General features: G+C 36.7%; 1 protein-coding gene across 1 annotated transcript; it reads left to right on the top strand.

Annotated features, from left to right (window-relative positions):
* The first annotated feature begins 5,592 nt into the window (after positions 1–5,592).
* LOC146170354 (solute carrier organic anion transporter family member 4C1-like) lies at positions 5,593–15,822 on the top strand. The gene is made up of 11 exons (XM_083388918.1): positions 5,593–5,800; positions 6,500–6,766; positions 8,293–8,484; positions 8,826–8,925; positions 9,427–9,548; positions 10,259–10,519; positions 11,397–11,586; positions 12,329–12,503; positions 13,835–14,013; positions 14,973–15,178; positions 15,392–15,822. The coding sequence occupies exons 1-11, from the start codon at positions 5,662–5,664 to the stop codon at positions 15,601–15,603; spliced, it is 2,043 nt and encodes a 680-aa protein (XP_083245044.1). The 5' UTR covers positions 5,593–5,661; the 3' UTR covers positions 15,604–15,822.
* Positions 15,823–16,690: the final 868 nt, after the last annotated feature.

Raw genomic sequence — 16,690 nt, 5'->3', positions numbered from 1 at the left:
GACGTGAGCCACCTGAGATTAGGTAGACGGGTTTAGTTGGATGGGCGAGTACATTGAGAGAGGCAAGTTTTTCTCGATTTATTTGCACGAATGAGGTACTTACTAACAAATTGAAGAGACAAAACATGTGTTCAAGGGTTAAAAGAGATACCTTAAGTCTATCTGCAACAGAATACATTTTCAGCATAGTTTACAATGCGGAATTTTTAAAACGAAGCCGAACTTAAATCACAAAGCAATGTTAGCCCATCTGTCATGAAAATAATTACATCAAAGGGCGAGAAAATAATGTATTCAAACGTTTGTTATGAATTATGATGGAAAGATTTAATAGTTTTCTACCTATGTTAGCATAAATTTGAGAATATTTGGACTGGATTTTAAAAAACAAGTAAAAAGTCACAAAGAGTATAAATGAGGAAAACTGATGTATTTCTGTTTGAAGGTTTTTTGCAGTTTTATTATGTGTGATTGACTTCCTAATCTGACAACTTTCTAAATGGTATATACGTTTATATAACTGTTACATAGCTCGGTTTGATTTTCAAAACAAATATTCGCCTTTATCCTAATATTTAGATGATTTGGAGAAAAGAATATTGGATTTTTTATCGTGTTAAAAAGGTACTTATAAAAGTTGTTTAGGCTTGTAGTATTTACGTGGGTTAAATAAAGGTTCAAGCAAGCCGAATTCCATATCTACATTGGAAATATTAGATTTACCCTTATTTAATCAAAGGACATGCAGACAATGCAATCGATATTTAAGGAAACAAAGTTTAGATGGAGTTTGTGCATAGTTTAAAAACAAAGATATTTACTGCAATTTTCGTCAGATAATAAAATTGATTATTGAAATATTTTGTAGTATGTATTGTAATGAAGGAATGTTACATCAAAACTGAAGGTAAGGGAAATAAATCAGGTATCTAAATCAAGATTATCTTTATAGCAAATGCACATAACTTTTTCGGCGTTTTTTCTATTAGTTAAATTTTCGCTGCTTTTTTATTGCGTCGTGAAATTAACACATTTTTGGTACGACTTTTAACAAGTTTTTATATTTTTTTATATAATGTAACTGTAACAAAACTAATGTTGTTGTAATGAGGTAAATTAGACGTCGCTCTTGACAATACAATATGCATTTCAATATTACCAAGTTTTAGCCTAAATTGTTTTTTTTAATTAAAAAAAAACGTATTTAAAAAAAGCGTACACGACGATTCATATACCAAGTTACTTTTCACACCGTTGTAACTACGTCACATTTTGAATTTTTTCCGGGTAGCGCAGTTCAATTAGCCTAAATGTTTCAAGGGTTGCGTGGTTGTCATGTTGCATTACGCGTTCGTGCAGATCGTGTCTGCACCATATAACCCACAGTCATATCAAGTTTGCTATTCGAGTCTTGCACTTCAGTGGTGTTTCAGGTTCGAAGTGATCAACGAGGAATGGGGTTAATTGAACTGCCGAATTACCAAACAACACGATTCAAAGAGAAATTGTACTGAATCACGTTGGAGTGTGGATTTAGTTCTCACAGCATCCTCTTTAAAAAAATTGAATTTCAATTTGAGTAACGTGAATAACTAACGTGAATAACTGAATATATTCCCGCTTTAACTGTTTTTTAGTAGGAATGCTCAATTCTCCGTATTTCTTTCTATAAAATAATACGGTATATTTTGTGCGTCGCATAAGTCTGTCTGATAACCAACGACATAATTATCGTCAGAACATAAACAAATTGAAAGCTGTATGTTTCGTGGTTTCCATTGGGGCCGGGTCGGGGTCGCTTTGCGGTAATAGAATTCACGAGTTTAACACTATTCGGCAAATTCTATTGCAAATGTATTGATTTTAGTTTTTTTAGGTCGCCATTTACCTTGCATTTTTTCGTCGCGCTAGATTTCCAAGCAAATGCAAGATCGCTAACATTGCATTCAATTTATTTCTCATGAAGCAAAATTAAACTTACAAATCAAATTGTGCTTAACTAATTTAATTTGTCTCTATTACGTAAGAGGCTTGTTGACTCCATTACAGTCTGTTGAAGTAATTACGTTTAAAGCGAACTTCTTGGCACGACGCTCAATCATGCATTTTACAACAAACAAATGCACACCTTAGGATTTGACGAGAGAACTCGAGTATTGCGTATCCACCAATGTATCTCCCAATAAACATAGAACTAAGAATGCAACTATATTAGTCGCTTGAGTACGTTTGAAATTGTTTTAGTAATCTGCCATGATAGCATTGCTGAAACTAGAATAATTAAAAAACTATAGGATAATATAATTTTATTTTTCGAAACGTTAAAAAATATTGTATTTTTAAAGAGTTTTTTCTTATTTATAAAGCCTAGAGCTGTCTGATTTATCGTATTGGAGCCGATTACCGATACCAAGTGGTAGTATCGGTATACTCGTCCGATATGAGTCTGGTATTGGTGCCAAACCGATAGCAAATTAATCTAGGAATTTCATCCATCGCGATATTTGTGTCCAAAATATCAACTACAATAAAATGTTCATATATTGGGTTTTCCTAAATGATGTTTAATGGCTTTAGAGCCCATGCGCCTTGCGGCATGGTATGCTCCATTGGTCGTTAAATTACCTAACCACGGTCGCATCAATTTCAGGACTAAGTAGTCAAGTATCCGCACGAACACTCAAATAATCGGGTCTGGTTTCGCCTCATAGGCTGCCAAGCAATTGGGATGTTTACTTGTCCGATAGCAGAAAACTGTATATAACGTATATATACACATACATATATCAGCAATATACTTTAGACTTTCTTGTCTCCGCCAAAATCAGTCACTATAGGTTCTAGTTTATAAAAGAGAAATATATTTCGCCAACCACGGCATCATCTGTCTCTAAAACAAAATAATGTAAACACGTAAACTAGGTGGTAGAAATACATATATCAGATGACGGCTTCTTTTTTTAAAGCTATAAAATGAAAAAATAAGTTTAAAAAAATTCTGCATCTATAAAGTGCACCAAGTCTGCACTACTTCTCAATAGGTTTCCGATTTAACCCAATAACTGTGTAATTTGTAAATGGCTTCGGGGCTTTGTAAAGCTTAGGACCCTAAAAAAGTAAATGCGATTCTTGAAATTCTGTTTGAACATCGCTTAGCAGGATTTATATAAAATTTGTAGTGTATATAGTTGTGTGGCATTATAAGTGATATTACATAGAGGGTTGAATTTATCTTTATATGTTTGGTCGATCTCAATTTAAATGTGTTAAAGTTTAATATCTTCGAACATCTTATTAAGTCAGTTGTTTCAAATAGGTTTTAGTCGAGTCCGAATTTGTTCTTCTGTTTTTATCTGTTGAAAATAGCAGCTGCTTAGCTGAGACACGAGACATTTATAGAGCTTATTTTAAACCATGTGACATGACTATAGCTCAATAATTTTTAATAAAGATTTAGGTACACTATGCACGGCTCTGTAGTGTAGGTTGAAAATGAATGTCAAGGCCATATATATCGTGTAAATCGACATCACTTTAAAAAGACGCTTGGAAACAAACTTGTATCATCAAAGCATTTTTTAGGTTGGTTTCAAATTACTCGAAATATTTGGCTTTGACATTTCATTTGGCAAAAAAATTATTAAAAGAAATTTTAAAAAATATTCATTACTGTAACATTGTCTTTAAAATATCGCGTGTTTTATTTATAACCAGCTTTTGCAAAAACGACCAAAGACATTGGAGGAAGTCACATTTCAACACCAAAACGCTGGGGCGAGTTCAAATATGGCAAATTTGTTTTGAAAACAGTAGCTGCAGAGTTATAAATAGACGTACCCTTGCCGCGAGTTCAAACTTTAGCGTGAGGGATTGCCGCAACCTCTTCAGCAAACGCAGGTTTCTTAGCAAAAACGGCTTTGTAGCCACGGGAACAAAAATACAATAGTAAACAAAGGCCAACCACGCGTCAGACGGCCATAGATTAATCGCTCGTCGCTCTTTTGGAGCAATGGAAATATATAGAGGGGCGTTGGTGCGGTGAAGTGTGCTGTTCCTATGTTTGCGCGTCCAATTTAAACGCATTCTAGCGCGAAATACTGCCTTATATAAGTCTGACTTGGTCAGATTTTCCGCACCGCTTACATTCTACGTTTTTTGTCTTGTGTTTCGACGCAGCTGGCACAATTTCCTGGCCAAAGAATACGTTTTACACATAATTATAGTCGTATTCAATGTAGAAATATAAAGAAAATTGGGTCAGTGTCGTTATTCAACAAACGGCGATTTCGCTTTCAAAAGCACCATATACAAATTACTTTCAAACTTTTATGAAGATGTGTTTAGTTTTGCAATATAACGGCAGGTTTGGCGTATATAAAACTAAAAGAAAAATGAGGTTAAGCCTCTGTAGCTTTTTCGCAACCCAAAAAGGATTTCCACAAATTTGAACGGTACTTTTAGAATTGAAATATAACGGAAGTGTCATTTTGTACGAAGGCCTTTATACACAAAAGTGTTGCCGCTCCTATTGGAAGCTATTTTAATATTACAATATGGCGAAAGACGTCGTTTTGTCCCCCGACTTTATTCAATTTCCTCGCCAAAGAATCTCTTCCACACACATTTATTATACTGTTTAATGTTAAAATATAAAGGAAAGTTAAGTTAGCGTCGTTCTGCAAAAGTTTTTGCCTTCAGAAGCACCAAGTACAAATAAAGGTTCTCCTAATATTTTGGATACAGCGTGGCTGTATTTCTGTCGTTGTTTTGCTATGTGGGGTTAAAATGAGAAAAGGAGACAATATTCGTTTACTCTCCAAGATTTAATGTTAAAAAAAAATCGTCTACGTTTTTGTCGTCTAGAAATTGCGTTTTGGTGCATTGCCAGGCAAAAATGTAATGCCATGATATCATGAATGCTGCTATATTTGCCCTAAATTTAATTGACTGGTTGAACAGCTTCCAAATAGTCATAAGGTTAACTGAGTTTTAAACCGTTGGACCAGAACGTTAGTGTACACGTCGCTATAAAAATGTGAAAACGATGTGTTTATGAGAATACAAATTTAGCCTATTTATTTATGTTTGTATTAAGATCGTCGCAAAATAAGGTTGAAAAACACCAAATAAGGCAAAGTCTACCTGTTTTATTATTTGAAAATGAATAAAGAATTGTTTGAAACGTTTAAAATGCAACCTACTTCTGTATGGGCTTTGATATTCTTATTACGTACCTTACAACCTCCAACCAAAATCTGTAATGTCAGATTATTGCTTGCTAAACTGCCTAACAAACTACAAATACAATTAGCAATGTAATCATCTGCGCTATTGGGTTTCTTGTTAAATAGCATTATCTTCTATAAAGTTGGCTACACAGAGAACATTTTGGTAACCAAATAGGTTTTCATATTTTCCTTGCATGTTTTATTTACAGTTTTGACTGCGCAACATACGTAAACAAAAATAGAATATAAAAAAAGAAAATAAGTAGCAATTTAATCCTCACTAGCACAACAAGAACAACTAACATGTCGTTCCATCCTCTATAGTTACTACAATAAATAGCAAACCTGTTTTATTTACAGTTGACTAGACTGCACAGCCAGATACAAATAAAACTTAAAATACCTGTAACAAAGTATCATCACAACACGAATCATGGGAGAGGTTCGTGAGTCGCGTGAAGAGCCAAAGGAGGGCGATTACCAGCTCTTCTGCGTGAAACTTAAGTTCCTTCGATGTTGCAACAACGCAGCTGGATTCCTGGTTATCGCTTCTATCTTCGTACTTGGTGCAAGTAAGTCACTGTTATGTTAAGGACTTGGTAATGACTTGACATAAGAGCACTTAAGTCACTGTTTTTGACTTACTTGATTTAACTGATTTAAGTGACTTGACTTAAGTCTTTCGGGAAAAATAACTTGAGTTGACTTGACTTAAGCCACTGTTTTCAAGTGCTTTGACTTGGCTAAGTCTTTCGAGCAAAATGACTTGAGCTGACTTGACGTAAATGCACTTAAGTGACTGTTTTTGAAAGCATTTACTTGATTTTGGTAAAATGATTTGACTTAAGCATTGTGTTTTTAAATAGGTTAGTTGTTACAATTGAAGGGAGAAATTGTTTTCTGTTTTAATTAGTGAAAGTAAACAGAAAGGGTGTCTGTGTTCTTTTAAATCTTCAACACGAATTATATTTTTGTGTTTATATATTTTAGTTTTTATAACCTCTTTGTTTTAAAATCCTATGGTCGGTTAAATATTTGTTTTAATTTAAACATAAAAGTTAAATAATTATTTCTGATAAAGTTAACACCTTTATATTAAAGAAATTGATGGGAAATTTGAGAGCATTACCAAAATGTAATTTTTGGGGGGGCTAAGACACGAAACATAAGTCAAGTTTTTAAAAGTTTTTTTTTTATTTCTGGCCGTTTGGGTTTGATTTTGCTTTAGCTCCACCTTCTATGTTTTCTTTATTGCTCACCATTCTCCGCAGCTTTCGTGTCCGGCGGCATCATGAACATCAACGCAAGCAGTTTGGAGCGGCGCTTCGGTCTGAGCAGCACCCAGTCAGGCCTGGTGGTGATCGGCTACGACATCGCCTTCTGCGTTTGTAGCCTCTTCGTCACTTACTTCGGGGGGCACGCGAACAGACCAAGGCTTGTGGCCATTGGTAGCGCAGTTGCTGGACTAGGGTGCCTAATCTACTCCGTTCCTCACTTTGCAACTGGGAAATATATATACGGAAACTCACAGTTACTGCGTAAGGGATGTTTTTTTATGTGTATGAAGGGTAGCTAAGACAATCATTTGGTATGCGCATTTATAGCACTGTTGCTTAATAATGAACCTCAAACACAATAAGGTTGAGTAGATCGACATCATCTTGATAAAGACGTTTCGATACGAACTTGTATCACCATCAGTTATTGTGACTCACATATATCCAACCCCACTTATAAAAGGTGGATTGAGGTTTGGATATATTTCAGTCCCATCAACTGATGGCCAAACAAGTACGAATTAAAACTTCAAGATAATGTCGATCTACTCAACTTTTTCTGGCTTCGAGATTCATTTTTAAGCTACACTACAGATCCGTGCATAGTGTAGCTAAGTATATTACAGTTATTTGAAAAGTTTTAAAGTCTGTGTAAGCATAAACCAATGATATTACCTTGCGAGGATTCCGGAAAGAAATTTATTCAATTTCCAAGTATTTTTAAGAAAATAAGGAAAAAGATTGTACAGATAGGAATATTCCATTTTTCCAACCGTGCCTTATCACAGCAACTTCATTTTGCTTTCTTGGATCATTAGTCCTGTGACGAACATATGCAGCATCGCGAACCCTCAAAAAACTTCTAGGTCAACGGTTGGCATAAATCTATAAGCTTAGTCAACCATTTCTAACCGTAAAACCACAATTTTTACACCTCGGTGCATCAGTCCTGCTACTAACTTAAGCAAACTCCCGAGCCCCAAACAAACTCCAGTTGCGAGTTTGTCCAGGGGCATTTACTTTGCTATAACATTAATGTATACCAGGCGTATAGTCAACCATTTTTACCCGTAAAACCAAGTTTTGTGTTAGCTCAGTGCATCAGTCGTACTGTGAACCCAAGTGATGTAGTTTGTCATTGATGTTAAAGCGTCGTGATTTGATTGGCGTGCAAAGAAGAAAGGGCATTCCCAACACTAAAAACCAACTAGGCAGGCTGGATATTTACTAACATTGGTGAATATCACATCATCATCCCCCCCATAAAAAAAATCCTATAGGTCCGCGTTTCCCCAACGGTATTTAGGCTACTTCTGAACTACGTGATCGACCACTTTTAACCGTGAAACCACGCTTATATACAGCTTGGTGCATAGCCCAAAACACTTGGGCAGCACCACGACCCCAAACAAACAGAACTCACAGGTCCGCAACTTATAGCCAAACACATTTACCCTGACACCACGCTTATATACAGCTTGGTGCGTCAGCCCGACCATGATCTTAGGCAACATCACGACTTGCAACCGCCCAAACAAAACTCCTACATACCCCCGTTTGTTCAGGACCTTTTCTTTACTGTAGTAATAATATATAACCGTGTCAAACCTTTTTAAAGTAAAAAAATACGAGTTTTGTGTTCGGCTTGGTGAATTAGTCGTACCAAAGACAGGGCAACATCGCGACATCCCAAAACCAAAATCCTTTAGGTCGACGCTAGCGGCATTTAGGCTACTTTTAAACCCGTAGCCAACCATTTTTAACCGTGAAATCACCCTTATATACAGCTTGGTGCATCAGCCCGGCCATGAACTTGGGCAACCTCACAACTTGCACGCAATCCGAGGACCTTACTCGATTCACGGGCGTTCTTCTCTTGGGTTCGCTGCTCATGGGAGCCGGGGTTACACCTGCCTTTACGCTTGGCATCTCATTCTTGGAGGAGAGCGTATCGAAAAGAGCGTCGTCACTTTACCTCGGTGAGTTGTTGTAGTTGATTGCGGGTGGATATCTTAACTGCTCTTGCATGGAGGTGATTCGCTATAATGATTTTTCCACAAGTTTACCTGGTTGAGTTGTTGCAGTTGTATATCTCAACTTCTCTTGCTTGGGGTGACTCTTCAAAAATAATTTTTCCACTACTTTATCTGGGTGGTTTGCATTTATTTGCTGCATTATATTTTTACCCGGTGGTTTTTGGAGTGACTTGTAAAAACAAGATGTGTATTTCCACTATATCAACGTATATTTAGTTTTCTTTTGCTTTTTATGCTTCCATGAGTTGGTTTGAAAAATAAGAATGTCATTTGACTGGTTTTAGGAATCTACAATTCGGCGGCCATTTTTGGTCCAGTGGTTGGATTCCTGGTGGGAGCTGAATTCTTCAAATACTACTTCGTTGACTACGACACTGTACCGCAGTCCGAGTAAGTATGTAAACTAGTCAGTAGAATCTATGTCCGACAATATCGGTTCTGAGATAGTATCGGTACAATCGGTGCCGAGCGATATCAAATATTTTAAAAATTTAGCAATGACTTAGCGATGCAACTTAGTTATTTATTCGTTAAAGTTAAGTTTATTGAAAAAATATGAATTGATATTTAAATATAATAACACTGCTTTACGCTAAACAAATTCTGGCCTTATAACATGGAAAAATGTCTTGACACGTTGCAATATTAACTATGTTGCTTGTTTGTGATAAACAAAATGTCAAAAACTATATATCGGTATCGGAATAAAATGCTACGAAGAATGGTTTACAACAAAACAGATTTTATTTATTTATTACACTATGGAATTTGTCCCACTTTTATGGAGACTTTAACAGCCGACATACAACGCCAAATTTGATATACTAAAAATAAGGATCAATAATTTTTTATACCAAATTATATACTAACTTCCAACTTTGTTAGGCACAACCTTACACTGTTCGATCCTCGTTGGGTTGGTGCTTGGTGGGTTGGGCCTTTGATGGGGATGGCTGTGTGCTGGATTACATTCATCCCGCTGCTGGGATTTCCACGACAATTACCTGGTAAGTTTGTTATTTATGCTTGTAGTCCAATGGTTCTTAAACTTTTGAGCCTCCGGTATACATGGACATCCATAAATATTTGCTGTACGCTTGCTACAAAACAATAATACCACACCTTGACTTCTAATACACAAATCACAATCGCTTCTAATACACCATATGTCATAGATGAATAGCACAATATTATCAGTTGTTTAATGACTATAATATAAAGTTTACTATACGTTATACTTTGTATCAAGTCTTAAAGGTTTTGCTATGTTTTTTTTAATTACAAAACGTATGTAAGTTATTGTGTTTGTTTATTTTAAAAATCGCATTCTGGAAAACAGGGCCATAACCCTTCCCAATTGACAATAACCATAGTACTCTTAACTTTGGTTCTCGGCCAGCCGTTAAAAGTATTTTGTTACCTCATCGTGTCAGTTTAAAGCAGTAATATCGGTCAATCTCTTATGACATACAAACGTGATCTGCGAAACAGCACAGTTCCCTATCCTCATGATTTATTTCCATTCAACTGTATCTACATCCCACTTTAATTTGCACTTTGCCTACATCCAACTTAACGCCCATCAAACTTTACCACCAACCAACTTTAGCTCAATTCAATTCACCTACATCAAACTTTAATTTGTACTTTACCTCGATCCAACTTTACTTCAATAGAGGCTTACAACCTTACCTTAATTTACTTCCATCCAACCTAGGCACCAACAAACACAGAGCGGAGCGCGAATCTGAAGTGCACGCCACAGGTGGAGGAAAGTACGCGAACCAAGAGGACTTTGGCAAGTCGGTCAAGGACTTTCCACGATCTGTCTGGATCCTTCTACGCAACCCTACCTTCACCCTTGTTACCATTGCAAGCGTCTGCCAAGCTCTAATTGTCAATGGGGTGTCGGCCTTTATAACCAAATTTCTCGAGAATGAGTTTTTCTTGGATATTGGAACAGCGTCGACATACGCCGGTGAGAAGCGATAAAAATCTGGACGGAAAAATGTTTTTTAGTGCATAAAATAAGTTCTGAGGTAAAATATAATCTGGGTGGTAAACAGGTTGGGTAAAAATGCTTTCTGGGCTGACTAAATAATAATGAGTTCTTGATAATAAATTGCAAAGCCAAAAAGGTCAAGAATATGTACATCATCTTAATTATTAATGTGGCAGATTAACTGAAGATGATACAAGCTCGTATCGAAACATCTCAATAATCGAGATGATGTCGATTTACTCGACCTTTTTGGCTTTGCAATTTATTATCAAGCTACATTATCGATCCGTGCATAGTGTACCCAAATAAAGAGTTCTGTTTAACAAAAATGTTTTGGGGTTAAAATGGGGTTCTGGGGGTAAATGCCTTGCCAAAGTTAAAAATAGTCCGGATTAAAATGAGTTCTGGGTAATAAATGGGGGCCTTGGGTGGTTGAAAAAGTTCAGGGTAAACAAAAAGTGTACTGGAATACAAATTATAGTTTTGGAGAAAATTAAGATTTTAGGATAAAAAGTATTCTGGGTTAAAATTAGTTGGAGGATCGAACGAAAATCTGAGGTAAAAAAACAAGTTCAGGTTTAAAAATGAGTCCCGGGTTAGAAAGGGGGGTTAAAAATGAGAATTAACTCTGGGTTAAAAATGAGTCCCGGGTGAGACCCGGGTTAAAAAGGGGTCCTATGTTAAAAATGAGAATTAACTTTGGGTTAAAAAAGCTGTAAACTAAAAATATATGGGGTTTAAAAAGTTACTCAGTGGCGACATGTACCGGTAAGAAAAATAATCACTCATTTCTTTCGCTTTACTATTTTTATCATCAATAAAGGCAAATTTCCAGCACGTATTTACCTCACAGGAGCCATTCTGGTGCCAGCCGGTGCAGTAGGTCACATCATTGCTGGGCTTATAATCTACTTCGGAAAGTTGAAGACGCCTGGAATCCTTAAGCTGAGTGCAGCAAGTCTGATCCTGGTTTGCCTCATCAACCCACTCTCATTCCTCCACTGCTGGAGCGCTGACATTGCTGGTGTGACGAAGCCCTACGCGTGAGTGAATAGCAATAAAATGCGAATAGCACACAACTGCCATAGCAGTGTTTCTTAATATTTTTTTACATTACATCGCATCTGCAGACTTTTAAAACCTGGCGGCGCACCTAACGATCGAAAAGAGCTCTATTTTTTTTTCAGACTAATATTTTTCCTAAAATGCTTGTAAGTTTGTATGTTATAGGCCTCATGGTTGCTTGTCTTTAAATGACTATGTCTTTAAATAAAAAAAAGTAAAATAAATCCGTTTTGCCCGCGGGGAATCTTGTAACGTTCACTGGCGCGTTAGTTAAGAAGCACCGATGTGTAGTAAACGTCGTGCGAAAAAATGCTGCAATCCATTATTTGTATTCAACTTAGAAAAAATAACATTCACAAAATTAAGAAAACATTTCAGCATAACCATAATTAAATATTTACCTTTCAGCTCAACGGAGTTGGAAATTAACAACCATTTCTCTGCTTGCAACTCCAACTGCCAGCTTTCAGCACTTTCGGTGCAGAATATTCTTCTAAAATGCTTCCACTATAGCCTCTTAGGATTCTTATTAGAGCCACTCATGTTGGAAAAAATAATTTTGCAAACTGAATTACAAATCTGTGCATAGTCTGACATTTGTTTTATTAACCGTTACTTTATTTCAATTAGAAAAAAAATTACAAAACAAACACCATATGCACGGATGACAAAAATTTTACAAACAAAAAACACATCCACAACTAAATATTCACCTTTCAGCTTGACGGAGTTGCAAGTTGGCAACCTTTCCTCATCTTGCAACTCGAAGTGCCAGTTGAAGTGCCAGGAAGAGTTCTTCATCCCAGTTTGTGGAGAGGACGGGATCACATACTTCTCGCCTTGTCACGCCGGATGCTACAGACCGATCATACCTACAGGAAGCAGACTTCCAGTTGTAGGTTCTGCTGAATGAGTAGCATCTCTGTATAATATATTTGGCTTGCTTTGTCCGCCGCCCACATACGTTCATAGTCTAATTGTTCAGCATCTCTATAATATATCTTGGTTTGTATTTTGAATATAACAATACATGACTTGTTAAATATAGAAAATCACTAAAATTTAAATTTAAATACGAATTTCAAACAAGGGCATTCCAAAATTTCATTAAGTTAAAATGACGGGTTATATTCTACCGTAGTAGTTTTAGAAAAAAACATCCGAAAGATTAGATCATAGGCCGCGCTGACGCATCTGGCTTTGTCCGCCGGTTGCCCACATACGTTCGTGTAGTAAAAGACGTATGTAGAACAACGTCGCGCACATAGGCGATACGCTTAAATAGAAAGAAAGTCATCCAGATAGAAAAAAATATTCTCTTAATGAGAGGATTAGCTTAATAGGCGGCATCTCTATATATTTGGCTTATTTTGTCTGCCGGTCGCCCGCATACGTTTATATAGCAAAAGATATACAGAGCAACGACGTGCACATATGCGGCTTGACAGGCTACGCTAAAATAGAACAAAAAGTTATCCATACAGAAAAAAGTCTCTACTATGAGATGGTTTTTAAATACTTGCCATTCTAAAAAAAGCCATGCCAAAGCTAAATTAAATGATTACTGCCACTTTTGAAATCGATGTAGTTTAAACTTGTCTTTAGTTTGAACATAACACAACTTTATTTAAAAACTTACTACATTTACGTTTTGTGGTTTCGAAAAAATAACACTGTTAAAAAACAGAAAACCTGCATTATATCACGAGCAGTATTACTTTGGACACAACTTTTAAACCAGGGGTTTAAATTCTTTAAAGTCCTAAATCCGTGTCAATTATCACAGAAATTACAACACTGTGCAGAGGCATAAAACTTGAAAAACCGAAATACTTTGCTTATAAACCAGAGGGGTTAAACTTCTTCAAAGTCCTAAATCTAAAATTTACAACCAAAGCAAACTGTCCTTACCTGCTCGTTTGACGACTTTTTAGCGTTACGAGAACTGTAAGTTCATCAACCACAACGCACTATAGACTTCAATTAGACCTTAATAAACCCCCTGCCACTAGTTCAGGCACCCCTAACCTAAGGTGTCCCCAGTTTAAGAAATCCTGCATTAAACCTTTTCTTACAACCCTATTATCTCTTTCCAAAATTTTTCAATATTTTTTAGCTATTTTCAAAATCTTTTTTGGTTCAAATCTCTTATAAAAAGTTTTTACCATTCCTACGGTTCGCTACTTCAGCAAACTGACCTTACCTGCCCTTGTGACGACTCTTTAGCGTTACGAGAACTGCGGGTGTATCAACCCTAACGCCAGCAACCCAGCTCCAACTGGCAAGGCAACACCTGGGGCTTGTTACTCGACTTGCAACACATTAAATGCGTTCCTCGCTTCCCAGTTCTTCGGGATAATGTTCACCTTCATTCCAATCACATGCTCCATTGTGGTTCAGCTGCGGTAAGTCACAAAAATACAACTATTTAGTGCAAAAGCTTCATTCGAAAATGATTTATTTTACGGATAAATGTTACTGTTGATGTCATTCTCGGCGCAGTATATATGTTTAACTAAATCGAAATATATAGATATTATATATAGCCTATACACATATATTGACATCTACGAAGGCCTGACCTTGATGTTTGCTGGACTACTTACTTATCAGTCGAAAATTTTTTTGCAAGGTTTATGCGATTTTGTTGGTAAGACACAAAGAAAAAATTCCATTGGGAATGATTCATTTAACGGTTCAATCTTACTGTTGATGTCATTGTTGGCGAAATATTATAATTATATATATATCCGAAAATCCATGGCAGACTTACCGAATCTTTCGATCATTGATGCAAGTAAGGCAGGCTAGAAAAACAGCTAGCCTGCAGTGAGGTTTTATACCAACTGAGCTACACAGGCTCAGAGAGGAGCAAGTCGATAAACAATCATACGCCATTGCCTGCTGCACCCTGTTCGTACACACCTGCTACATTCTGTTAGTACAAGCAACTTCATAGAATAGGGGGCCTGCAGAACCATACAACTATATATAAAAATATATATCTTCAAGAAAATCCAGTAGTCTTCATTGGGGTGAATGACGCCGAACGCTTGTTATCGTGCAGTTGGTTTACGAGCGATGTTTCATTTTAAAGAGGGCGACTTGTATAATGCATAGGTCGGCGAAATGTGGCAGGTCAAACAAAAATACCACAGCTTTCTTTGATTAATTTTTACCGGTAACAAATTCAGCAACTTATAGATAGCCGTATGTGTATAATTCTAAATCTAACATATGTCTTTCAGCAGTGACACCTTATTTCCAGATTTTTAATCAAGAAAGTCCTATATATCCACTAGACACGCTTTTCATCCTCGTTTACCAAACTAAAACGTCCTAATTTTCTATTTTGGGGGGGCAGAGTGGTTCCGGACAGCATGCGTTCCTTCAGCCTGGGGGTGACGGCCGTGTTTGCGAGGGCCGTAGGAACCATCCCGGGCCCGATAATCTTCGGCGCCGCCATTGACGCCACCTGCCGACTATGGCAGACCCGTCAGTGCGACCAAAGCAGGGGATCGTGTTGGATCTACGATAACCGGCAGATGGCGATAGTGTTCGTCGTTTTGAGTAAGTAAAAAGAAGTGATTCACTAACTGGATAGATATGGCGTCTTATATCATATATATAGCTTGATAATGAATTGTAAAGCCAAGGTCGAGTCGTGATGAGATGTTTCAGTTAAACATTTTATGATGATACAAGTTCGTATCGAAACGTCTTAATCAAGATGATGCCGATCTACTCCAAGAAGGTAACTTTAACCTTTGTTTTGCTTCGCAGTCGTGGTGGTGAACTTCATAGCAGCGATCATCTATTTTCTCGGCTTCATTTTCTACAAACCAGAAGACAAGAAGGAGGAATACAACAGTGATGACGAATTGAAGAAGCCTGAGAAGAACGGAGCAAAAAACGGGAAGAATGGGAGATCTTCTCCTTATAGTGTCGAGGTGGCTGCATCCAACAACCCAGCCTATGAGCACGACCGCATCTAAAGAAAGAGTTGTAGTCGGCCCTTATCAAAAAATACCTATAAGCTGCTTGGTTAGTTTATAATTCCAAGCCCTTCTATGTGTTGTAAATTCTGACCTTAAATGTGATGTTTTTCAATTAGAAAACTCGACTGGTCCAATCATAAAATCACCAGAATTAGTCATGTAACAAATCTTGAACCAGGGTTTTTTATTGGACGTCTAATTACAACCTGCAGCCATACTTGTACCAAGAACGCCTTGTGAAAAATGTAGATTAACCCGATATTAAACGAAGCCAAATTAGATTTATTCTTATTTTTAAGCCAAAATCGACCAAGAGTTTCTTAAATTCGTAAATCCGAAGGTTGTCAATCGGTTTAATTCTTTTATCAAAATACTACTTTTAGGCTAAAGAAATAGCACCCAATATTTTGGCAGTTTGGTCAGAATCAAGCTCCATCATTTTTATATTTACCTAAAGTTATGAGTGACGACTCTGTTTGAAGTTTGCAATCTTTTTTTAAAGGACCGCTGTTGTACGTTTCTACAAGCTTTCAGCGGTTTCGTTTATAGTTCAAGTTTGGTTTGTAAATACGTGTGCAGTTTGTCGTACCAAGTGACATACTAGTTTTGTGAAAACAACATTGTCCTTTATCAGAGTTGTCATTTGTCCTTTATCAGAGTTCTTGTGACAATTTTGTGTTTTGTGTGTGAATGTCGCTTTACATCAAACTTTGTCTGCGAGTTGTTAGAAACTAAAACTGCATTTCAACTCTTTTATGTTTACTTAAACACACCCATACATCCTATGTAAGTATCCTAATGAAGTAGTCTTTAACCGAAAGTGCACTTAGCTGGGTTTTTTTACGCTTCTAACACGTCAACACCATACCTCAACTTTATGCTTAACATCTAAAAGATGTCTGATATTGCGCCAACATTATACCATAATCAGTTTTGTGCCTCAGTGTGACATATATTTCACAACATGTACGTCAACGGTTTTAAGTTTGATTTAAGCCAGGATAATTTTATTTCGTTCCAATAAAACTGTTCTTGTTCTCTTTTCTAACTGAAGAAATTTCATCATTATCGTGGAGTTAGAATT

The sequence above is a fragment of the Ascidiella aspersa genome, chromosome 1 (genome assembly GCF_963924565.1).
Source record: "Ascidiella aspersa chromosome 1, kaAscAspe10.2, whole genome shotgun sequence".
Taxonomy (NCBI): domain Eukaryota; kingdom Metazoa; phylum Chordata; class Ascidiacea; order Phlebobranchia; family Ascidiidae; genus Ascidiella; species Ascidiella aspersa.
Note: the sequence above shows the minus strand (reverse complement) of the source record. Positions and strands in the feature narration are given on the sequence as shown.